Raw genomic sequence first — 25,450 nt, forward strand, 5'->3', positions numbered from 1 at the left:
GTGTTTCAAATTTCTGTTTTAAGTGAAATCCTACATGTGTGTTTCTTGATTTAATTCAGTGATTTAACACTGTTTATTTATTAAATTATTAGTATTCTTCAAGTCAGCTATGTTAGCATATAAACAGACACTTTTTGCACAATTGCTGCTTGTTCCTCTGATGACAGCGTCTTCATGTTGCTGCACTGACTCAAAGGGAGTTACTGTTATCACACACACATGATAATGTGTTTAAAAAATGCACTGACAGTGTTTCCTTTAGTGTTCAAAGTCAATTTATTGTAAACAAACTGCACCTCTCAAGAAATAATTCATAATTCAGCACTGTACACCAAAAACGGTCTTCCAATTTGACCTGTTTAATAGAAACACATGTAAACAACACAAAGCACAAAGTCCATCAGTCAAAGGAGTGCTTCTTCTTTTTTTTACTGCTCCTCCAGGCCCTCTTTATAAGGACACTTTCACAGTGGAGCTTCTCGGGAGCTTTGTGTGTCCTTGTTCAGTTATCTTGCCTTGCGTATGACAAGGTGGTTGGGTCCATCATTAGTGGCTTTGATTATTTTCCAGGCATCGTGGTGCATGAGGCCCTCCAAAGAACAGCCATTAACAGACAGGATTTCATCTCCGACTTCAATGAGACCAGATAGCTCTGCAGCTCCTCCTGTTGTAGAGGAGTGCAACAATCCAGCTTTAATACACACAACCTCTCATTGTTCTCTCTCAGTTACAAAATGTATCCATAAATGAATAAATGTGGAACAGCATGGGTGGAACATCCAACAATTATTAATAATCATGTGAATCAGCTTCATCTGTTATTTTTTTATTATACCATTGTCAGCTAAAAGCCATCATTATGTTTATTGGCTTCATTTCATGCCTCCTGGTGAAATGTGAAAGCTGGTGTTAGCTTGCTAGATTAACCAGATACATGTTTCCATCATAATTATCTGTGAGTGCACACTTGAATTATCCAAAATGAGACAGAGGACTACAGTTCAATGCAAATAGATTAATGTTTAGCTTTAAAGTGTATTGATTGAAAAAGAGGATCACCTTTAAAGATGCATTTGAAAGTGAGAGGCCTGTCTCCCTGGCTCGAGGACTTCCCTCCCTCCAGACTGAAGCCTAGGCCTGCAGAAGTCTTGTGAAGCTCCACTGTTAAAACACCATCTGGACCTGCTGCTGACAAACACTCAGAGGTTAGATACTTTGTAAATGGGACCACATGAAGGGGTTGCTGTGGGATGTAAAGTCTTTACCTGCTCCTGCTTCTGAAGGCTTGTTTCTGGCAGAACACACACTTTTTGGCAGGACAGCGGAGGCCTGTCTGTCAGAGATACTCCGATCGCTGTCCTCGTGTTTCTGAATGACTACTAAGGCTTGATTGGACAGCCGGGCTTGATGAAGACAGGACACGGCCTCTCCGTGGGTTCTGCCCTCCAGACTTGTGCCATTTATGGATAAAATGCTGTCACCTCTTTGGAGTGTGCCTTCAAGGCTTGCTGCACCTTTGGTGAAGACCCGATGAACCTGGGCACACGTTACAGTGATTATTAGTTTAAAAACCCTCATATTCATATGCAGTTTCTGCTTTAACCATAGTATAAAAACTGCTGAATGGCACACTGCAGCGCACATAGCTCTGAATTATCTCCAGCACTGCATCTGAACGATACATTCCTGATCATCTCTATACTTACAGTTATCTCCTTCTGCTCAAGGTCGACTCCACCAGCTATACTGAAACCAAGCCCAGAGCCTTCTTCTTTACCCAGGACAACAAGGTGGGTGTTACTGCTAACCTGCAAGGTTCAGACACAGAGTCACAAAAAGAGAAATGACATCTGATACATTAAAGACGATGGAATGTGCCTTTAGGCTGCTATCACCTCTGAGAGGGCCGTGGTCTGCTGAAGCAGGGCTGACATGTATGATTTGGCAGTCAGGGAGGACAGCAGGCCTTCCAGCTTACACTGACTCACAGGAGAAGAAATCAGCTCCTTCAAACTGCAGGCAAAACAAGATATTTACAGTTTTTTATACAAAAATCATTAAAGGGAAAATGATAAAAGACTCATAGTATGAGACTTCATACCTAATGGACCAGCCAGGCTGTTGTGTGTGTGTGTCTGGGGTTCCCTGAGGAGCCTCTTCAGTGGTTGCAGCATTGACCTGGCTCACCATGTTTACATCCACATTTCTGGGTGTTGCAGAGTTCTCAGTCATTGAGGCTTTTGTAGGTACAGTAGGATCTGTTTTATCCACATCTGTACCATGTCCCTTGGTAAAGTCCTCTGTGCATAGTTTTTCCAGTTCAGGCATACTGAGAGCTCTGAGCTGCCGCAACTTGCTTTGGGGAAGTTTTCCTTGTTTCCTCCGCAGCACGGGAGGGGTGTGTAGCGCAGTCCTATCTGCAGCTTTCTGAACTTCAGCCTCAGGAGATTTACTATGAAGAGGTGAGCAGGGTGTGGCAGGGATTAGGTTTTCAACATAAGCGCTAAAACTCCTTTGTCGTACCCGGCAGTCAACAGAATTAACCAGCCCTATATAACCTGCTATCCTTTGGTTAAGTGAGGCTCCATATGCCAGAGCATAGGACTGAATGTCGCTGGTCTTGGCCACAGGTTTGTCAAAGTTAGCCAGGTTTTCAAATGATTTTATTTTATGCCGCACAGAGAATGGATTGTAGCCCACAGAGGTGGTGGTGTCAGTGGGGAGGCTCCGCCTGTCAGTGGTCTTTATGTACAGTCTGGATGTGCTGGACTTCAGCATCTCACCTGTCTCCACAGCAGATCTGGAGCTGGTACTTGTGGTTGAAGGAGCTGCTTTCATAGAACACAGTGAATGAAACACCATGCTGCTGACCATGCCGTTTGTTTTCTCTGCAGTGGAAACAGCAGGAGAGAGCATGGATGCTAATCTTGAATCTGAATAGCTTTTTGAGTTTTTGGAGTCTTTTGAAAAGACACTTTCACTGTGTGTTGTGATTGGTAAAGATGACCCAGATGAAGAAGCCAGTCTGACTTCTATGAATGTTCTCTGGGTGACAGGCGACTGTGATTTGGCATTGGATCCTGAGTGGACGTCCTTCTCTGCTGTAATTTGCCTTCTGTCAGTGTTCATGTAGTTATTGGCCTCCACAAATCTGGACATGGTTGCCACTGGTGGAAATGTTGTTGAGTGTTTTAGGGAAGCGTTGGTGTCCGAGGAAACTAGACTGTTATTGTTGGAAGGTTTTTGAAGAGGCTCATCCTGTGGTTTGTTCTTACTCTTTATACTCAAGCCTTTCAGCTTAGGAGGACCACTTTCAAGCTGAAGTTTAAAGTTACTACCCCACACAGGACAATCCGAATTATCAAGGACTTTCAGCTCCTTACTCTTCCTAAGTAGGGGGCTAGCATCAGCATTAGCTCTACATGCCAAGACTTTCTCTTTGTTTATGACTGATGCTGAAACTCCTGCATCCAATCTGACGCTTGAACCTGAGGTGTCCGCTCCCACTGAGGGTGTCTGTGTATTCCATACTTCTGAGGCATCTTTGTGTGTATCTGCAGTGGCACTGTGTGTATCTGCTGAGGTGTGGTTCCTGTAGACACTGAGGGGTGCAGGGCTGGATCCCACACATGCTTTAACTCTGGCACTATTAATGGCACACTCCATATTGGAAGACAGAGATGGTGGCTTTGTAGGGGAAGGCTGAGAGCGTTCTGTCGGTGAGCCTTTAGGAGGGAGGTGTAACAGATCTGAGGTCCGATCTGTGTTTTTATTCTGGCCGTTTACATGCTTTGGTGACTGGTTTAAATGTTCACTGGCCGCAGGCTGCTGGGCATCACAGGTAAAAAACTCCACCTCCTCCTTGTCTGAGGAGTGCTCATTGATACCATCAGCATCAGCCACCACATTTACCATTAGACTGCTGTCACTGTCTGACTCACTGTCATCTCCTATGGGGTACATACGCTGAGAACCAGCATCAGGCCTTTCTGGACTAGATCCAGTGAAAACAGATGCTTTGTTGTCCTCCACAGGAATGTGGAGACACTCGTCACGTCTTGGGGAGTCCTTAGGAATGGACTGCTCCTCAGACATGGCTACAGTATGTTGGCTTGAGCAGCAGGATACAGGCTCATTAGGAGGTGTTTTCAAAGAGGATTTGGTGCTTTCACAGCTGAGGCTCACTTCTGATAAAATATCATCTATATTGGTGATGGGGATTTCAAAGTCATAGTCTGTCTGATCTGTGTGGTTGGAACTCCCTCGCCCTGCATCAGGTGCTTCCTGAACAGATTTGGCTGGGTTCAGCCTGCTGGCTCCATCGCTGCTCGCTGATGACATCATCAAACTGGACAGATGATCTACAGCTGGAAGCACAGAGAGAGAAGTAAGTCAGATCTGCATGGGAGGATCAATTGTTGCTTTTTTAGTTACCCATTGTCAACATTATGTTATGTGTCTCAATTCAGAGTCTGCATCGTTTCTGGTAGAGGAAGGAAGATTCTCTATTTGCATCACCAGTCAGTGCTTCTTCTGTCACTTACCAACACAGCTGTAATCAACACTCAGACTATGTTCAAATGTTCATACTTCTACTCTAAGAAAAAGACATGACATGCAAAATGTACCAGGATGCCCTACTCCATCCAGTTGTATTTTATAGATTTCAGCATGCAATTCTATAGCTTTTGCCGTGTGTATTTGAGGTAATTGAGGTAATTTTGTCGTTTTCTGACTTTAACAATGCACACAATAAAAAGTCATATATAAGGTGTACTCCTTATACTAGAGTCCACTGTCTATTCTGTATACAGCAGATGAATTGAGACACAGCTTTGGTCAGTTTAATATTATTGTATAAGATCCACAGAGACCACAATAACCTGCACCGGATAGTTATGTCCCACATTAATATACTGTGGTGTGGCTTACCTCTGTAATACAAATATATTATTATTATATTGATATATATATATATATATATATATATATGCATATAATTTAATCAGAATATAACTAATGAGACATTGCATGCAGAAACACATGTAGGTAGAACACTACATATATAAGACCAATGCATTATTATTATTATTATTACATTCTATACAGAGCTCCAGTTGTTAGATTAGGTGAGACAACTTTTGGTCAAAGAGGAAAAGTTAGTTTGTATCTAAACATCTATGGTCAGACAGATGCAGAGCTGATTGATTACATATTTTCTATATTTATTCAGATGGTAAATCACTAAAGACACTGCTGTGGCTGCTTCATGATGTCACCTATAGAATTCCTCTACTGTTGTTCCTGATAGGACAGATTGAGTTAAACAGGACATAAAGAAGCTGAACTGGTGTGTTACCTCCAGTGTACTTTTTACTAATTTCTGTTCAAGTAAAGGCAATTCTTACAATGGAAATTTAGATGATATAATAACACGTAGATAAATCTCTCTGTGATCAAAAAATAAGCAATCCACAGCAATGTCTGTTCTAAATTGTGATTCACACTAGACTACAGTACTAGTAGCACAACAACAGGAAGACTCCTTAAATTAAGGTGTAGAAAGCGTACAGGGAGTTACAGGAATGAAGGCTAAATCTAGTGACTAAAGGTAAAATACTGTGTATAATAGTCACCATGGATAGAAAGCCAGACGCTTGCAGGTTGCTTTGGGGAAGTGAGTGAGGGAGGGTTGATCTTACGTCTTAGGTCGGCATAAAAGGGGAAGACATGGTGTTCTATTTAGCATCCTGGGACTAATAGCTTATTAACAGCAGTGACAAGCAGCATAATTACACTGACACACAGAGAACAGTATTGATGGATCTCTATCCCAGTTTAGCTTTCTGCAGTCATGGTTCTCTATCATTACGGACTGAAGGAAATGTGTCTGTCTGATTAACAGCAGGTGGCTGAGCCCAGCACTGGCAAAGTAAACATAAAAACACTGCTCTTTAGAAGCCTATGGGTGACCTCACAGTGTGGATACAACACTCCAGCATCTACCTGACAAGTGCAGATCTGTTAACATACAGCTAAGAACAAATGTGCTCTTTTGTGGACACTGCTCATCCACATGCACTCACAGAACATTGTCTTGATGTGTTTGTGGACTTTGTATGTGAGACCAGTCAGATGTGATGACAGACCACAGCAGATCATACAACTGATGGAGACAAAATGCCCTATCTTGTTGTTTCGGGTAGTTATTTACACTTTGCATGGTAAATGATCCCTCTCTGATGAACCTTCTAAGCCTGGTGATGTCACTAATTCAGCCACAGGACTATGTGCGATGTGAACATTAGAATAGCCACTGTGGATATCTGTATAAGGGTCCACACTGCATATTCATCTGCACTTTTACTTCCAAGGGAAGTTTACTTCAATGTACCACTGCACTAAGCTTGTCTCATCAGTTAACAGGACTTACTAACTGTGAGATTAATTCATTTGTATTTGAAAGGCTGCAGGAGGCTCTAGTGTGGGCTGTATGAGAAAAAAACAATCCTCTCCACACTGGTGCTGGATGAACGCTGAAACAAATAAGATTCTTAACCACAGGTCTTACCTGAAACTGGCCTCTTGACCTCCAATGACAGAGTTGTAGGAAGGTTGTGCATGAGCTCACAGATTTCCTGGTAGCTAGAGGAGCACACTAACTTATCTCTAATTTTAACAATTTCATCTCCAGGACACAGCTTGCCCTGAGATTCCTGGAAGTACAATAAAACAAAAAAAAAATTTAAATTAATTAAATGTTTCACTCAGCAACAGATTCAAAAGAAAATCTGTTCCTTCACTGATATCAAGATAGTTCTGACATACTCTCTCAGCTGCGCCTCCTGGCTTTAGGCCGGCAATGATGACTTTTAGAGGGGTTGACATAATCTCCAGGTCCAGCCCAAACGACTCCTCCTCATTTCTCCTCAGGGTCACAGCTTCAATGGTACAAACACCCACAAGCTCACTGGTGTCTCCCTTTTTGCAGACCTGATGGGGTGCCAGCCCGGTCCTGGGGGTTCTTCCACATGCTGCAGCAGTGGATGGGGGCTGGGGTGGGGCTACACCTGTGGAGGGGTCCTCACTTTTGGATTTCTGCAGCTGGGGCAGGTTTGGTGCTTCTATGCTCATCATACTTTTAACCCGTGTCACTGCTTTATGTTCGAGTTTGGGGGAGCGCTTAGACTCCAGCTGTCTCTCATCTGGACTTGTACTGTTCTCACTGTTGATGGTCAGATTAGTCGGCACCGAGCTGCTCACCTTGTCAAAGGGGCTGCGGATAGGCATGAAGGGGGACTCAGAACCAGGTAACACCGAATTATTGGGACTATCCTCCTCAGCCTGTGGGGAAGTACCACAGGCTGATGTAACATTACCATGGAGTGGTGATGTTACATCATTGCTCCCACTGCTCTGCAGATCACCACCATCCTCACTGTCCACATCTAATGATGATGTAGCAATTACAACTGCCGAGTCGCTTCTTTTGGAAATTGGAGATGCATCGCTGAAGTTAACAGATTCGTACTTTGCTGGCTTGTTGAAGAGCTTGTTGTTTTTTACATTGTTAGGGTCATCATCATCGCTCAGTTCATCCTCAAAGCACATCACCCGCCGCTGACGGAGGAGCGGGCTCCGCACTGAGGCAGGGCTGGAGACGGTAATGGGCTGGCAAACAGCCCCTGCAGTGTGATTAGGAGGGACAGAGGTCCTGTCCTGTGCTGTGTTGTACACAGGGTTACTCTCCACTTCTGTCAGAGAGGGGGTGAAGGCTGAAAATAAGATGCAGATAATATATATGTGGAAACAAATATGTCAAAGATTCATATTATTATTCATTTTAATGTTATTCAATTAACCTTTAGAAGTCAAAAACCTGTCAAGTTTTGACCTTTCATAGATAAAATTATTTTAACATACATAATCAACAACTGATAGATGCAGCCTTCTTAACCAGAGCACTGTAAATGGATGGATTTTTACCATGTGGTTGTGGTGAACTGTCATCTAAAGATGTGCTGCAGCTCCGCTGGTGGAGCGCTTCATCGCTGTTGGAGCTCATCAGAATGGATTCAGACAGGAACGAGTGGCTGGAAATGTCCTGGGAGAAGTACTGGGATAACTCTGACTCTGAGCTCAGGGACTCCTGCTTCAAGAACAAAATAAAGGTATGTACACTTTGACTCTGCACGACAGAGTCAATCTGAACAATGAATGAGGTCTTACTCTGCTGGCAGGCTCCAGAAACCTCTTCATGGTCCAGCTGAGAGCAGGGGAGCTGTCTCCCTGCCTTTCCTTTGATGTTGGCTGGGGGCTCTTGCAGGACAGACCTACAGCAGAGATTACACCCAAGCAGCATACTGTGTTATAACACTGACAGAAGCTCACCTGAGTGCAGAGTTAAGGTAAGGATCAGACCTTGAGAATTAGACGAGTGTCTGTTCCTGCTCATTTTGTCCCTGTGTGTAGACCGGGCTATGATGTTATCCATCTCCTGTTCTGATACCTAAGACAAGAAAACAGTTTTATTCTAATCAGTAAGCTTGTTAAAACACTGGAGAGACCCTCGCCACTATTAGAAATAGTGTCCCCTTAAAGGTAGGGTAGGAGATTTCATTCTGATGCACTTTTGTGTATGTAATTGGGAGGCGTGGCTTCGAGGTGAACTCCGAGAGAAAGGGTCGTGTGTTTACTTTCAAAATCTGGCTGACTCTCAATGAGTTTTCTCCTACCCTACCTTTAATGCAGCAGCCAACCATGAACATGTGGGTGGCATAAGACTGAACAGAGACCAGCAGAGGTCAGCCTCTTCTATGGATAAAAGAGAATGGATGCAACCTTCTGACTACAAATAAGAGAATTTCTTACCTTGGGGTTTGGGTGTCTGCTTATAATTAGGCTGACCGGCCCGGGACCACATTCACTGAGGATGGCATAGGCCTCACTGAGAGCAGCATGGCGCAGACTGACTGAGTCCACCTCCAGGATCTGATCTCCACGACTGCACAGAGAGGTGTCAAAGCCCCAACATAGAAAACACATTTGTCTGCATTATACAACCACTAATATCACAGGCACATTTACTTCAGCACAGCTGTATGTTATTATTACCTGAGCCTGCCATCCATCTTGGCCACTGAACCCAGAGCCAAGCTGTGGATGTAGATTCCAGGAGCAGAGTTCTCCAGGGTCAGGCAGCAAACTCCAATCCCCAGACCAACACCAGACTCTGCAACAAGTGGTCAGAATCAAAGACTGGTTAAATTTATGTTTGGATTTGAAATTGCTTTAGTTTATTGACTGTGAGGGCCCCTCAGATTGCCCAGCCCCTCTCTGTCCCATGTAGATTTCAGTCATTAGGCTCCATACCACAGTCCTGTTGTGGTCAGTCCACTGACTGGAGGGTATTAATTATGTTACTGACCCTAAATAAATGTATCCTGTCAAGACAAGGTAAAAACAAAACGACTGCATCAAGCCAGCTAACCTTTATTAAGTGTGACCTCCATGATGATGCAGTCTTTTGGACCTGGACCAGGGCCTTTGCGGCCTTCAGCGTCTTCAAAGCCTGGTGGGATAGGTGTACCTCCGCTGGCGTTGGAGTTGGGTGAGCTGGAGCGACTTAGTAGGGTGGGGGTCGGACATGGAGTCAGGCTGGGGCTGCGCAGGCGTGTTCGAATCGTTAGAGTCACTACACCCTTTTTCAGTTGCTGGTGGAGAGGAGATTCAGAATTTGGACCAACAATTAGATTAAAGGCCTTCTTTTGTCTGAAGAAAAACATTTAAACATGTAAAAAACTATTACAGAACAAAAAAACTAAAAACACAGAGTGTACCTTGAAGGTCTGGATGGCCTGTTGGTGCGTGAGTCCTTGGAGAGACTCTCCATTTACCTCCAGAATCTCATCTCCTACAAGAAGAAACACACAAGTGTTAAAAAACATATACAAACAATACAACAAACTTTTTTTTCTAACCATATACTCTGTCAGATCAATGACACAACAAAAATTGTTAATTGTTACCCTCTTTCAGTCGTCCATCAGCTGCTGCAGCTCCATGAGGGAAGATTGTTTTGACAAAAATGCCCATCTGACCACGAGCAGAGTCCTGCCCACCAACAATACTGAATCCCAGACCCTGTGGAAGGCAGGGAACATCAGAAAGTATGACGGCAAGCAGGGTTTTCAAGCATCTTGTTATTTCTTTTTATTTTACCTTACCATATTTTTAATGTGAAGGAGGAAATAAAGTTGTAAAACTTTAAAATATCAACTTAAAATGGTGTACATTTCACGTACAAATCTGCACATAACAAAACCTAAACATAATAAAACACAAGATTCTGTGATAGCCCCACACAATAATCACAAAAATCAACACAGCAGCTGAACAGTATACATGTGCTGGGTGAGCTTATAGACACATACTCTGAGCATTTTCCATGCATACAAAGGAGTGCACTCACCTTGCCCTGGCCTTTCATCAGGACTATACTGGAGATAATGGATGGCTGCGCCAGTCGCCATGGAGACTCCACTTGAACGGTGCTCAGGGAGCGAGCTGATTTCTTAATTATCTGATATTCCTAGAAGAGGGATGAATATGAAAACAGTAAAAACAAAACTTAAGTGAGACCTCTGTTTATTCTGAAGGCTCACTTGCATCAGTTGTTGTTGATGACCGAACTTCACCCTCACAGCCATGCGAGAGGCTGAATGTTACCGTGTTCCGTTTTATTTCCTTTTCTCAATTACTGCCTCATTAACACAGCAATTAGAGCAGTTCTCAGTACCATTGTTGTTATGACAGTCAGCCTGGCTTTGATCTGCCTTGAGATGGGTTTTTTTAGGGTGGGATGTTGAGAGTGAGAAGAGTCATTGAAACATCACGTGTTGTGTCTACTTTTAGTACACACAGGTACTTGAAATGTTCCAACCACGCTGCATGTTCGCCTCTCTCTCCATCTTTTTTTTCCATCACTGTGTGTATAAAGATCAGGTCTCTTTAAAGGGGACAGAATGAATTTAGCTGTATAACCAAATTACTAAACAATTACATACAAAGACAGATATCAGGTTATTTGTTTTGGTTGAATGCTTCATTTCTTTTAAAGCCTAAACCTCTTTCTTAGACAGCCTACTCACATATGACATGCCTAACATTGAGTATATCACCAAATGGAAGGTTTGTTTGTATCAGGTTCAAAATAAAGGTATGCGTGCCTTTAAATGGTGCTGCACCAGGAAGTCTTTCACTGTACTGTCAGTGTCTACAATACATAACATAAGAACAACATAAGAACAACCAAACCCAGTTTGTCTTTCTTCCATATACTTCATCAGCAAGGTACAACAACGCAAGGTACGATGTATACATTCACCCACCTGCCTCACACCAGAACTATCTAGCTGTTGTGGTAAGGAGTGTTTGCGTCGACCACGTGGGGGCTTTTCGGTCACTTCACAACCGCTCACACCGTTCTCCACAAACAGCTCATCATCCTCTCCCACTGACTCCAGACGACTGCTCCCACCTTGAACCAGGAAACACATTGATCTCATTTCTCTGCACAAAAATAGTCATTTATGTCATGACATAAACAAATGTTTCCACTCAGAAAATTATTTTCATAACAGACAGTGAAGCACCAACCCTGGGAGCGGCTGCAAAGTTTCATGGTTGTGGGGCTGGAACAGGATCCTTTGGGTGTCTCGCCCTGATTCTGATCATCTAGTTTCTCTAGGCTGGTCAACTGCAAGCACGCACACACAAACAATTATATGTATGATATGATTATGTCAGATCATGCATCACTTTAGATAAAAAAAACATGCACTGTGTCTACCAGATAGGAGTTGTGCAGACTGTTGCTGCTGTTGGAGGTCTGGGGGGAGCGTGGAGGAGCAATCTGAGACAGAGAGGAGGAGGAGCTGCAGGTACTGACAAGGTCCGGGAGACTGGTGGATGGGAAGCGCTCGAAACCCACATCTGATTCTTCCTGCAGGGACAGGACAAGAGAAGGAGACATCAGCATACAGTGACTGAGGTAATGGTGAGGAACCTACGTGTGTGTTTGTGTGCACTTACCCTGCTGGCCACCACAAGCTGGACCAGACCAGTAGTGGAGCGGAGGATAGCGACAGCCTCCTGATGGGTGAGACCCACCAGAGACTGACCGTTAATCATCAGCAGCTCATCACCAGGATGAAGGCGGCCATCCCTGAAACACACACATGCATTCTCAACAGAACTAAATGGAGCTGCATTTAATATTACTGTACTGAAGAACACTCTCTCTTATAAAATGCAAATAGACCACAGAGGGCAAGATTTGTGTACCTGAAAATGGCGCCGCCCTCCTCTATGTGAGCTATAATGATGCCATGAGGGGAGCGCTTGGAGCCACGTCCCCCTGTTATCTGGATGCCAAGGCCCTCCTGACCCTTCACCATATGCATCTTCCAGATTTGGCTGCCCTCTCTGGGCTACAAACCAAGAGCACAACACATTTAACATATGCAAATATTGGGAGGCTGAAAACACACCTATGGACAGACGGATGAAATGCAGCAAAGGGCACAGGCTTGACTATAGCCTCAGTTCACCATGTGAGCGTATTCATGTCTAGGCATGCAAACAGCTCACCTAGAAAGCTATGTGTGGCTGTTTGTTTTAATTAACTGAAATTAAAAAGATGTATTAACCTGATCTGGCCCTTGAAATTACTCTCTCTTACTCAACATTAAGAAGCAGCTCAGTGGTCACCGCTGGACGGGTTTCTGGATGTCTAAGATGCTGACTTCTACAAACACAAGATACATATTCTCCACAGCTGCTGGACTAAGTGTGCAAATGTAATGTTTTCATAAAATTGGCTCCCTCTTGGCATTAACCCTTTGTATGTTCCAGCCACAGTGCTGCTGGTTGATGTGCAGATTAGTACATGACCTATGATCTTGCTTAACCTCGCTGCTCAGAGCTTTATCAGCCATTTTGACAACTTGTAGACCTTGCAGGATTAAAATAAGACAGGTCATCAGCATGTAGGGCACAAACAAGCTGGCTACAGAAATGATTCTTCATGTACAATCCCCCTGATGTGCTAGGATGATACACCAGCTGTCTGCTCCAATCCCCTGACCCACATGTTCCAGTAAACTACTATCCCATCATGCTCTCTGGTTCCCTCAGACCAGTTGTTGCAGGGTGGTGATCCTATTTATCCTCTCAGACATCTGTGCACCACTGAACACCTGGCTGCTGGATCTACACCAGTGAACTGATATGTAAAAACTGTTTTACTCTTTATATTACAGTCGACCTTGACAAAGATCGCTGTTTGTCTGCAAGCACGGACAAGTCTACCACACTCTACAGAAACAGGCTGTAGCAGGATGGTGGGATAGCTGAAATAAGATACATGCAACTGAAATGTATGCTCTTTAAAGAATTGCCACAAAAATGGACTTTATAGGATTTGAATGCAGAAAGAGTGATGTACAGTTCGGTCAGCAAATACAACTAAATCTATGATTAAAATCAAAACCAAATCTGCAGCCTTCAACACAATCATAGATTTTGTGTTGTGTCTCCTTCTATCTAGGCTTGTGCAGTTTCCATGGAGATGCAGTGAACAAGGAGTCTTACTAACAGGAGTTTGTAGGACAACAACAAAAAAACACTTTAGGGTCAAAGGGGTTGAAGTGGGTGTGTGCAGTGTTTCTCACCAGTGTTTCTCACCTGGTCTGAAGGTTCACTGCTGAAAGAATCCATTTTGCATTCTAACAACTGACTGTGGCATCTTGCAGGCAGGGTTGCAGCTCCTCCACTGTGCAGACACTGTGAAGCAGTTCTCAGCTGAGGGAAGGCATCCGGGTCTCCCTCAGCAGATGATTGTGTAGTGAGGATACACCTTGAGTTGTCTCCTGGAGGTCTGACGTCCACTTCAACGGGAGCGGAGGAGCTGTAGCCGTTCGTGCAGCTCCGCATCTCTGAGTCGGTACTGTCCCTGTTGTCGCGATTAAAGGACGAACGTGATATGACACCAAACTTGCGGGTGCGTATGCAGTTCGCAGAGCTTTCGGAGGACTCTGAAGCAGCTCTGTCTTGTGGCTGGTCATCACAGCTGTCAGGGCTCACAGGCGTACTGATGCTTTCACCAACATCACTGGGAGGGAGAGGAGCCTTTCGCTTGACCCGCCGCAGAAGGATCAAGTAGATACAGCCTCCATTCCAACACTGTTCAGCCAGGTAACTGGAAAAGATGTAATGCCATTACCTAAAGGCTGGAATATCCTGTCTCATGCACTGTTCTCCATGTAGCAAGTAGCATGTTTGGAGGGCAGAAATCAGGACCTTGTTACTAAATACTTGTTGGGTTGGTGGTTTTCCCATCTGCTCTGACAATTTTTCCCAGCTGTCTTTATAGAGAACAACATGTGCAGTGTTGCTCTTAGTTCCTCAGTGTAAACACAGTATCGGCTTTGGTTTTATTGTTAACTACAAATTAGCACAGTTCAAATGTGGACTATTCTTGTTTTCTCCACCTTAAAAAGGTGTTGCACCAAACAAAGGGACCATGAGACTGTGGCCAAATGGTGTTGGCATCAAATCACGCTTTAGATGGGCCAGGATTTGCCAGTATGTTCACTGACGATGGTCTGCACAGCTACAACAGCCATGTTTACTGAACTGATACAGAGTGAAGCTGAATCATCCTTCATAATTTATTAAATAGATGCTAGCTGTCATTGTGGTTGCACTGTATTCCCACGCTGTGAGCCTGTCACTTAATACAAATGAAAAGACAAACAACACATTTACTTTAAACTACAGAAGCATTCTGTGGGAAAGACTCAAACCACACATGCTGGGAACACTACTATCACTGTATCCTCAACTCACTAACTTTAGCAAGATCATAGGTTTGTCTGTAATACAGGGCAGAATGTCATGTTCAACCACTAGGAGTTATAAAAGCTCTCCACACACTGGACACACTCCAGCTTGGACCAGGTCCACAGATCTGCTTTCCATGCAGGCCCTGGCTGGCTGAGGTTACCAGAAGGCAAAGAGGAAGAGTTGATGTATACTTTGCATCTTAAGTGCAATCTGTCACAACAAATTACTTTAACAAAGAATTCATGCTGACCAAGCTAAATGAGACTGCTTCAGTATCCTGAGTCACATGGCTCTCTCAGCCAAGCTGAAAAGTTCTTCACTGACCTGATCCCAAACAGCTGAGTGATTGGAATTTGAATTTTCATACGGGATCTGAATGCACCATTTGTGATGTATAAAACAGACTGATGGGAAACCTGGCAGAGCCAAATAAATCCATGTTCAAAAAGAAGGGACACATTCACAAACAGACCAGTTAAACCTTGTCCTGTGCTACAGGGCCATGGGGGGGCTGGAGCCTATCCTAGCTATCAATGGGCAGGAGTCGGGGTACACCCTGGAAAGGTCACCAGTATATCACAAGGATTTCCTGCTTTTATACCTATTGAAATGAAATCAGTGATGACAATTATTTACTCATTTACAGGCATAATTATCCATAAAATATCAAAAGATTTCTCTCTCTGACAGTGTACCTCAAAGCAAATCATAACTGCCCTTTGTTCTCATACTAAAGTCAGTGTTTGCCTTTTTTAACACAAGGAACACAAGAACCACACAGCTGTGGAAATCTGTTCAATACAGATTTTTAGGATTACTGACACCTGTTCAGAAGGTTTTTGAATATAATTTTCACTCATTTCTTACTCAGAAAATGCACATTTTGATGAGTTCCATTAAACCTTACAGGCTACAAAAGACAGCCACGGCAGCAATTCCACCATTTCTCCATTTCTGCTTGAATGGCTATAATATGAGAGTATCATATAAAATGTGACATAACAGATCTGTCTCCAGCAGAAAAAATGCTGTAATGTTCCATGGTAGCAGGCCATTTAACATCTCTGAATATATATTTCTATAGCAGCCTCACCTGTGGCAATGCTGGATTCATTGCATTTTAATGTAATAGGGTGAATATAAAGGGATGTTCAGGCATTAAGTACAATCATTTCCTTTCTAAAGAAATCTTACCTTGCTCCGCTGACATCCACCCCCACCATCAGCTGCCCATTCAGGGACAGCAGTTCATCTCTCAGTTTTATCCCCCCACAGCGGGCTGCTGGGCTTTTCTTCCTCACCCCTGTCACCCAGATACAGCCCACATCCATAATGGGGCCCTGGTCCCTCCTCCTTCTTGGGCCTCCCTTCTTTCTTCCATCAGGATCCCCAAATATAGGTATGTTCCCAAAGCTGAGTCCAAACTCTGCTCCATCCACATCCTCTTTACTGATGGAAACTGCACAGACCTCCACATCTAACCCTTCCCTGTTGGAGGACGGGCTGGGTGATGGAGGTGGGTCACCCTCCATAAAGTTGAACTTAATGTACTCCACCAACTTCTGAATGGCAGCCAGACACAGGGAAATGTCCTCCATGTGAATACTGCTGACACTGCTGCTACTGCACACGCTGCCCCCTTCCTCATTCTGGTCCGAGTCCTGATCCACATGCTGGAGAAGGAAAAAGAGACATCAGTCAACCAGCTAATGAAGCTGAATTAACATTTGCAGACAGCAGACTTTTGTTTCTAAGAACTAAATGTGATATTAGTTATCAATGAGAAAACATAACAACACGTTTTTTGATGACTAGAGTTGATGTGAGTGTGAATGAATTACTTTATTATTCGAACTGTCCGGATTCAGGTTGTCATCCTGCTGTGATCTCGTGGTCTGAGCCCTGCGCCAGTCCTCCAGCAGTGGGAGGATGCTGAGGGCGTTGTCCTGAGTGATGGGCATCCTGGCATCTTGGGCCTGTTGGGGATCCCTCTCCAACAGTCACTCTGACACACCCCACAGTTACTATAGCCAAAGGAACCAGTATAAACTGACTCCCTCAAATCAGTGTGTGAAAGTGGGGGTCTGCAGAGAAGACAGCACAGACTCTGCCCAGAGTCTTCAAGATGAACCAATGAGGAAAATGTTGGATGATTGGCATTGTGTGTCTGCTGTGCTGTCTGCAGGATCAGGCCATCACCTAAAGAGATCACAGAAACATGACATATTAAGAGGTAAAGAAAAAGTTGAATGAAAAGATATCAGTATTTAAATCCTTTTGTGTTATACCTGGGGCAGGAGGATAGGTGCAGGGTTAGGTCTTAAATGTTCAAATCCTTACACAAAGCCATTTACTGGAATATACACAAATAAATTCATGAATTAAGACTTACTGTTGCTCCTCCCTGTAGCATCCACATGCCTCTCTTGCTAATCTTTTCTATTGCGTCACTGTGCTCCAAAGACATCAGCTAACTGAATGATGGTCTGGATGATTAAATAAAAAAAGAAAAACTAAAAATATCTGTAACTTCCGGTATTCTTCTTTTAAAATGGCTGACAGCGATATTTAGCTCATTGTTAATGGTCTGAAACAGGCTAAACCAGCAGAGCCTTTCAGAATAAAGCAGTCCTGAGGAATCTGTGTTGACCCTCCATCTACACACTTAGAGCTGGGTGCTGCCACATCTGTGGCAGATATAGACAGAAACGCAGGCTACCATGAGACCACACTGTAATGACTATGCAGAGCTTGGGTTTCAAATAAATGGTTGGGTTTTCTGGAGCAATCTGTCTTTACTATTTCTGTACACTGAACTGAAGGCAAACAGGGCCTGCCCTGCTCTGGCCTGAGCAGAATCCTGGGCTGGAGTAAGTGGTGTAGGTTTACAGGGAAGCACTGGAGATGAGGGCGTAGTAGAATCTCAAAATGTGACATCCAGAGGCGAAGAGGGCAGTTACCCTTATGATGTCCTTTGACTGAGTTCACCACAAAGGGACTTTGACCATTCACTTTTGAACTGATACTTCTTAAGAGTGATTGAACATGAACAGAGGAGATAAGGGAATGATTCAGTTGAGGCCAATTTCCCCGCCAAAAAATTATGTTTGTCCAGCTAACATCTCCACTACATGATACATAATACATGTGTGACTGTGATGACCAACATTTGTTTCTTCTTTTTAAAACTGACAAAACATTTTGATGCATGCATGCAGTGGAACTAAGTAATAGCTAGCTGGCTAACAGGCAGTGTGGCGCTTTCTTAGTGGTATTTTTAAACACTGTTTACATAATTAATAACATAATAGAAAAATATAAATAAATGACAATACTAGAATACTCAAGTCATCATTAACATAGCATCACCTGCCTGCTGAAGAAACTTTACTTGGAGGCTGTTATCTCACAGTTGAACCTGTATCAATAACATAATCACTGTTCTCAGCCTGAAATATCAAATATGACACATTTAGGTGTAAATGATGAATTTGTATAAACCATAAAATCTTTAATTTTTTGTCTTCAGACAGATTCAGTTCATCAGTTGTTGACACAGTTAAATAACAACAGTATTAACATGACATTTACAGTAATGCCCTAAATCCCTCTAAATGGAGCCCTTCCCCCCCTCTGAACATAATCTCTGGCTCACTGCTCAACACTTGTAAAAGAATTAAAGACCTGCAGTCTATACTGGGACTAGTCCACCAACACTGACTATGTTTTTTTTGTTCATGAGGCTTTTCTTGTGTGCTGCAGTGTAAACCCAGAAAAGAGCAGTCAGTGTGGCAGTTTACGAGGTTCATGGTTCTAAGAACAAGTGTGTTCTCATGAGGGAGGAGGAGACATTTGGACTATTTTCTACCTGATATTCTCTCACTGCACATGAAAGAGTAACTTCAGTCAGTCAGTACATGCATTCTCATTGAAAACTGTTTTCTATGATGTCACCATCAAACTGTGTGCTACATGAAGCCACATACAAATACAACCGTGTTGTGACTATTGTCCAAACCAACAGCTTTTGTGACCCATTTATAATTTATCAAATTTTAAATTTAAGTTATCATTGAATTTACGTCAAACAGTATGACCCAATGTAAACTTCTGTAACAATTAACTTTCAAATCAAAATAAAACAATAAATGACAGAGGCATTGAAATATTATGAATATGAAAATTATAAATATGAACCTGCTGTTATAACCCAGCATAAGTAACACAAAGATAAGCACTGATTTCCTTTGGTTGAAACACACCTGAGGTCAGAACTTTCTAAGACCAGCCAAAACTCATGGTGCAGGAACAGTAAGACAGGTTGATTTAAAAAAAAGAATAGCACTTAAGGCAGATTTATCTGCTGAGAGATTTCATCCACAATAAGCTGAGATGTTACTGTCCCAGTCAAAAGGTAGGTCAAGACAAAATCTGACAAAGGTGTGTGTGTGTGTTTCACAGTAGCTGTTTGGAATTGAGCGATCCAGGCATATGGAGTGAAGACAGTCAGCGTGCTGCTGCACCTTACAGCACCTCTTTGTGACCTACAACCTCCACTGACTTCAAAGCCTCTGCATGTCTCAAGATGTGCACTCAGTGAAGACTAATCTCTGCCGGTGTTTTACTGCTGCTGACAACATGTCTTTACCTTATAGTTTGACAAGGACCCGCTTTTTGTTGTGTTATAGACTGACCTAGATGTCTCCCCCCTCCCCCTCCCCCTGCTCCTCTAGGCGCCATATGGCCAAAGATTAGAAAAAGCCCCATTCCAGTACATCCCAAATGTCACATTGTTACAGAATAAAGAAGGAAACAAACCCACATGTGCCCTGCTCCGTCTGGACGCACAGCTGTCGACAGTCAAAACGTTTAAATGGGATGTGTTTCACAAAGAAACTGCTGAAAAGTATCCTATAGAACTAAATTTAAAGCATCACAAATGATGCAGTGAAAATCCAGCAAAGAGAGGAGTAGGCACCAGGATTTGCAGCATGGTGCACAGCCTAGGTTATGCTATGTATTATATTACCCTTTGAACAAACTTTGTTGTGATCAGGAATTTAAGCAGCTGTCCCATGTAGATTCAGTGCAGACACACAGAGAGAATAATGAAATACAACCCAACTATAGCACAAATGTGTTATATTCCACCTGCTTCAAGCTTCTCGCCCATTTCCTCTGATACAATGGTGAGTCCTGCATGCATTTACTCACACAACTACAGGAAGGGGCTTCTATATAAACACTGCACTTTCAGCTGTCTTACAATTTGATCACTTTTGAAGGATGAGACTATGAAGCAGCATTAGATATATACCATCATCAAACTATACCAGTCACAACCCTTCTATAACAATTAGGCTACCTACTTATGCGCTGTTTGCCGACATCTGCTGACATCACAAAGTATACGTGCACCACAATCACAACTTTACACCCTTCCTTAAGACTTTTTATTACACTTGTGGGAGGATTCAACATGCATGGCTTCATTTTATTTGAAATAGTCAGGACACAAAGAAGAGGTGGGCCTGTGTGACAACACACACTGCCACAAAGAGAGCAGCTCAATCCATGTCAGATCAGATGACTGAGAAGTAACTAAACTCTGACACACTTCTATCAGTCTGTCTTTTCTTTATCCTCTATTAGTATAAATGTACAACAGGATATGACTTGTAACAGGACATAGTTTGTCTGGGGGTGAAACAGATTCAATGCTCTGCGGCTAGACGGGGGCACTGGAACATGCCAGGGATTAGAGTTATTTATTGTTTCAGGCTGTGGTGAGCTGCTGTCAGCAGTTTATGTGAACGGCGTGCAGAGAGTGCAGAGCGGGCTGATTCTGTCTGGAACTCAAGTAAAGAATTTAAAAGTCATTGTATGCATACAAATATGATGGGCAGTGTTGTTTTTTTCTACAGTGCACATCTTATAGCCACAGAGAGCTGCGTGTGTTATCCGAAAAGTATCCAGGTGTTTCCCTTATTTTCCCTTTAAGCCCTCTCCTTTTGTCTACGTTCAACAAGTCCAATCAGGTTCAAGCTGATATCATTTCACCTTAAGCATTTTTTCTTGTTGAGCATTCTGTTGTGCAGCTGTAGGACCTTGGAACAGTAACATACATGGTTGTGGTGTGATGGGAGTGCAGTGCTCCGATTGCTTGTTTGGGTTTCGAAACACATAAAGAGTCGTGAGTGTGCCTGCACAGACAGTGCTGTGTGAGGTGACATGAGAGGCGATGAGGTCACAGCTAACTGCAGACCGATAATACCCATTCTTCACCTAAAAGACTGTCTTTTTCGCAACCCTTAGAATCCCTGCGTATGAATGTAAAATAAAATTCAAAGAATGTGCTAACAATAGGAAGGCTCATGTGCTAACATTTATGTGGAACAGGACTATGCTTAAAGCACTTTGTACTTGTAAAAACCTGCATTCTGTTGTTGATGCAGTTCCCCTCCCTGTAAACTGAACAAATGCCTCCAGTACACACCTAACTTTCAAACTCTAAAATGACTCATAAGTCTATAGATGTATTGTAACAGGTTATATTTACAATAATCATCCCTGGCTGTTAAGTGGTCCAGTCTTAAAATGTTCCCTATTTCCTTATTTACTGGTGTCAGGACTTGCATTTTTAATATGAAATAACCCTCCTGTTTTGTTGTTGAGCTGCAGGGAGGGACGAGATCAAACACTACAAAAAGGATGACCTGACTATTGCTTTGTTGGCGACATAAAAAGTCAATGTATCTTTTAAGCCTGCACCTAACCCAGTCGAGTTTATTCAGGCCCAGCCTGGTTCTTCCTGGCAGCTAAAAGCAGAACTCTCTCTTTAAAATCGCTGCATTCCAGCCCTTAAACTTCCACCACATTAGCCTCCATTTAATCTGTCAGTGTCAGATAATGTGTCAAAAACAGAGGACTCTCATCCAAGCTGCTCTGTGACATTTTGAGTCTTTTCAGAGTGTCTGGTTCCTGAAGGTGGTAGACAGGCTGGGAATGATCAGAGCAGTCTGGATGGCAGCCTCTAGATGTAAAAGCTATCACATTATTTCATACTGAGGTCATTTCGAAGCTGCAGCCAAAGGAGCTTGAAGAAAACACTGAATGGAGTTGCAGAGGTTCCCTCGTCAGAGGGAAGGCAGAAGGTACGCTGATCTAAAAGCATTTTAATCCTGACAGAAAGCCAACAGATGTGTCTGACAGACAGATGTGCTGAGGACGGCCCATTTTTGGGCAACTCAGAGAAGGGTGGAAAAAAAAATCATCAGATGAGCTTTTGACTTTGAAGTGTGTCAAACTGATGCATGATCACTGACAGTCATTCATAAAATGAAAACTATCTGACACAACACAGCATGTCTAAAGACTCGGCTCTGTTGTTGCTGCTATTAGGAACACATCAGCTTACCGGCTGTGTTTTGTCTATTTAATTTGGCTCCTCACCACATGACCAATGCTAAGTTATCATGAGCAACCTACCCAGACCTGCCCATGCTGATATTGTTGTTTAATATGTTTAATTTTACTGAGAAGACAAAACATGTGACTCATTGTTTATTTACTCTCCAGCAATACAAAACTACAGCAAGTGATCACCTTAACGGCTCAGCCATTGTATACATTTGATATTGATAATATCAGAATACTAATACACTGGTCAGGTTCTAGTATAGTTTTTAAACATACTTTATGCATTATTGGCATCTTCATTCAGTAAAATCGACAAATTTACTGTTGTTATATCTATTAATAATTGATCATATCAGCTGACTGATATCAGTCAGACTCTAAGTATGAGGCTTTCATAGAAAATGACTGGTACCGTCCTATTTTGTGGCCTTTTTTCTACTAAGACTGATCAAAAGGCCAAAGTCTCTTGCTGTAAAACTTTAGTTAAAGTAACTGGGTCAGTGAAGGTCACAGTTTCCCTCCTTTTTGAATTCAGATGTAATAATACATCAACTGACTGTGAGAAAAGTGTGAATGAAAGGGGCAGAGCGCAGTGTTTGTGTTGATAGGCCTGCTGTTGATTCCTTTTGCGTCGTGACTATAATTATATTGCATCCTGTGCCTTTGTGAAAACAATAGCCAACACTTCAAACATACTGCGGGGAAGCTGCGCTGCTACTGTTTCCATATATACCAACATGTTTAGATCTGTCAAACAGTCCAGTGAATATAATGCATGAGTTTACTGTACCTTTGGGCTACATCATGCATTTCGAAGGCTCCTCAATCCCGTTCAAAACAATACTCCACGTTTTCTAAGTGAACCACAGACACTGATTATACTGGATGATTCTCCCAAAAAAAAAAAACACACACACATTCACAAAATCCCCTTATACAAGTGTTAACGGAGAATGTGTGCGAGAATAAAGTAGCGAAAAGCTGCGTTTACGCTCAGCTTGGAAAAAAAAGTGGCTTCAGACTCCAAAACTCCATTCAACTGATATCCACTGCAGGAACCCCGGTCCAAGGAAGAGAAACCAGCTCAAAGTGCACTCTTTAATATTCTGCGTTTCTCTTAATCCACAGGTATGGATGATAAGCTTTAGAGTATTGATGAGATCTCATTCGGCCGCCCTGTTCTCCTCTGCAGGCGGAGGGAGGAGTCAAAGTGCCCAGAATCTGTTGAGCCGGCTGTTTTACCCTCAGCTCCGCCTGCCAGGCACTATAACGGACTAACAGACCGGGTCATGTGACCACAAGAGGGGCTCTATATAGTCCAGACAATTTCCTCACTATCATTATTTTATGTGTATTGCATTAATTAATAGCATTAGTTAAACAGGAATGTGCAACAACTGGCAGCATTTTTAATGCAGACATGAGAGAGATGGACACAGTGCTGATACTATTTACACTTAACTTTTATTTGGCTGTGTAAACATGTTGTTGGGGGTCTGTTGTGGTAAACAAAATGCTATTTGCAGCACAAAAAACTGTACGTTTCCCAAATAAACAGACAATTAAAAACACACATTTTATTACACAGTTGTGTCTGAATTTATATATAGATGTGATCATGAGATACTTGGCCTAAAAGAACATACTAACACTATTACTGACACCATGCCAGCAGTGTGTGCCCTCTTATCTCCTCGGGTTTGTTCAGGAAGTCGTTCCTGAGGTTACGAGACCTCAAATGTCTGTACTAAGTAATAAAATCTGGGCTCTCTCTGATGATATGTTTTGAAAGGAGGATGATGTTTGATGGCTAAAGGAAGTCTGTAATTAGAATGTTATTGCACAGTGTTGCTCTCTGTCTATCCGTGTATTGTTGGAGTTCTTGGGATGAGTCCAATGTCATACAGTATATGAAGCTACAGAACAAAAGGCAACATTTCTTTCATAACCAAATTAAAATTTTGATATGTAGAGAACAGAGCAGCAAAATATGTATTTAATAACATACTGGTTTAATTTTAGAAGACACATTATCTTACATGTATACTGTAGTTTTTAAACCTGTGACCACCACAAGAGAAATCCAGCTGTTGGTATGAAGATATTATTAGTTTGATTGCTACAAAGTAATCAAACTCTTCTCTTCTTTCTTTCCTTTTATTCTTCCATACGTTTTTTGGTGCAGCATATCTTCAGCATACATTGACTGATTTCAGCCATTCAACTATCAAAATGTTCATCTTACAGAGGACATTCCGGGTCCGGATTTTTCAAATATTAAGCAATTTCTGCGTCTTTTTTAACATTCAAACCTTCAAAACCACCTTCAACTTTGACTAACTAGTTCCACATGCTTTCAGTTACAGAAAGCTCTTCAAGGGCTATTAAACTTGTATTTGGATTTGTTCAAATATGTTTTGTTTTCAAAATATTAATAAAAATTCAAAAGCCATTTAACATTGAAGTCTATGAGAGAGCCCTTCAACGAGCCCTTTAAGCTACAGAGATCATATCATATCATTTCATATCTTGGTACCAAATTGCACAATCCGATTCAGACTTATATTTATACCTGAATTACTAATTGCACATTTTTGCTTCTGCACCTGTGTTTATATTTATCTTGCTGTAAATAATGTTTATACAGTTTAATTTTTACCGTTAGAGGTATATTTGTTATTTTTTTGGTATGCTTGAGTGACTGCATTTGGCTGCTGCAACAGTGAAATTTCCCAGCTTGGGATGAATAAAGTATTTCTATTCTATTCTATTCGAAAAGGAGAATCACACAGGTGTCTTAATTAGGCAGGCAGGACTGTTACTATGGTGACAGGCATACAAAGCAGCCAGTCTTTATCAGACTTTAAGCATTATATGTGTCATATTGATCATCCTTCAGCTGTATACTACTTTTCCACATTAAAATCACACAGCCTGTGCTTCTTCTAATCTTATGGTATTATTCCAGCCTCTGACCTTTCATATGGTCTATTCAGAGGCTATTCTTTAAGGTCAGTGACTTCATACTGTTCTTGTCTTCAGCTGTTTCTTTTTCATATCTTCCTAATAGTCAAAGATTTATGTATGTATTCCTGTTGTCTAGGCCTCTACCTACTGGTTAAGT

The 25,450-nt window shown here is 42.4% G+C and overlaps 1 protein-coding gene across 2 annotated transcripts; it reads right to left on the reverse strand.

Moving 5' to 3' along the window:
* Positions 1-257: 257 nt before the first annotated feature.
* pdzd2 (PDZ domain containing 2) lies at positions 258-23,492 on the reverse strand. 2 transcript variants are annotated; one of them, XM_028414952.1, is made up of 26 exons: positions 23,117-23,492; positions 16,749-17,106; positions 16,102-16,580; positions 13,747-14,260; positions 12,346-12,491; positions 12,094-12,226; positions 11,852-12,004; positions 11,659-11,758; positions 11,391-11,539; positions 10,472-10,591; positions 10,029-10,143; positions 9,840-9,913; positions 9,491-9,713; positions 9,115-9,232; positions 8,872-9,004; positions 8,422-8,509; positions 8,230-8,333; positions 7,987-8,149; positions 6,829-7,775; positions 6,572-6,716; positions 2,102-4,367; positions 1,896-2,013; positions 1,707-1,808; positions 1,266-1,536; positions 1,060-1,185; positions 258-664 (listed from the first exon to the last, which is right to left on the reverse strand). In XM_028414952.1, the coding sequence occupies exons 2-26, from the start codon at positions 16,866-16,868 to the stop codon at positions 507-509; spliced, it is 7,065 nt and encodes a 2,354-aa protein (XP_028270753.1). In that variant the 5' UTR covers positions 16,869-17,106; positions 23,117-23,492; the 3' UTR covers positions 258-506. The 2 variants fall into 2 exon arrangements, with proteins under 2 accessions (XP_028270753.1, XP_028270752.1); XM_028414951.1 differs by having other exon boundaries at positions 7,987-8,152.
* Between the last annotated feature and the right edge of the window lie 1,958 nt (positions 23,493-25,450).

The sequence above is a fragment of the Parambassis ranga genome, chromosome 9, assembly GCF_900634625.1.
Source record: "Parambassis ranga chromosome 9, fParRan2.1, whole genome shotgun sequence".
NCBI lineage: Eukaryota > Metazoa > Chordata > Actinopteri > Ambassidae > Parambassis > Parambassis ranga.

Excerpts from the sequence above, each read along its gene's own strand:
- pdzd2 (XM_028414951.1), bottom strand. The coding sequence starts at position 16,868 with ATGCCCATCACTCAGGACAACGCCCTCAGCATCCTCCCACTGCTGGAG. Across the intron at positions 14,261-16,101 it reads GTGGATGTCAGCGGAGCAAG|TTACCTGGCTGAACAGTGTT; the intron begins GTAAGATTTCTT and ends CATCTTTTCCAG. Across the intron at positions 8,510-8,871 it reads GCAGACACCCAAACCCCAAG|GTATCAGAACAGGAGATGGA; the intron begins GTAAGAAATTCT and ends TTCTTGTCTTAG.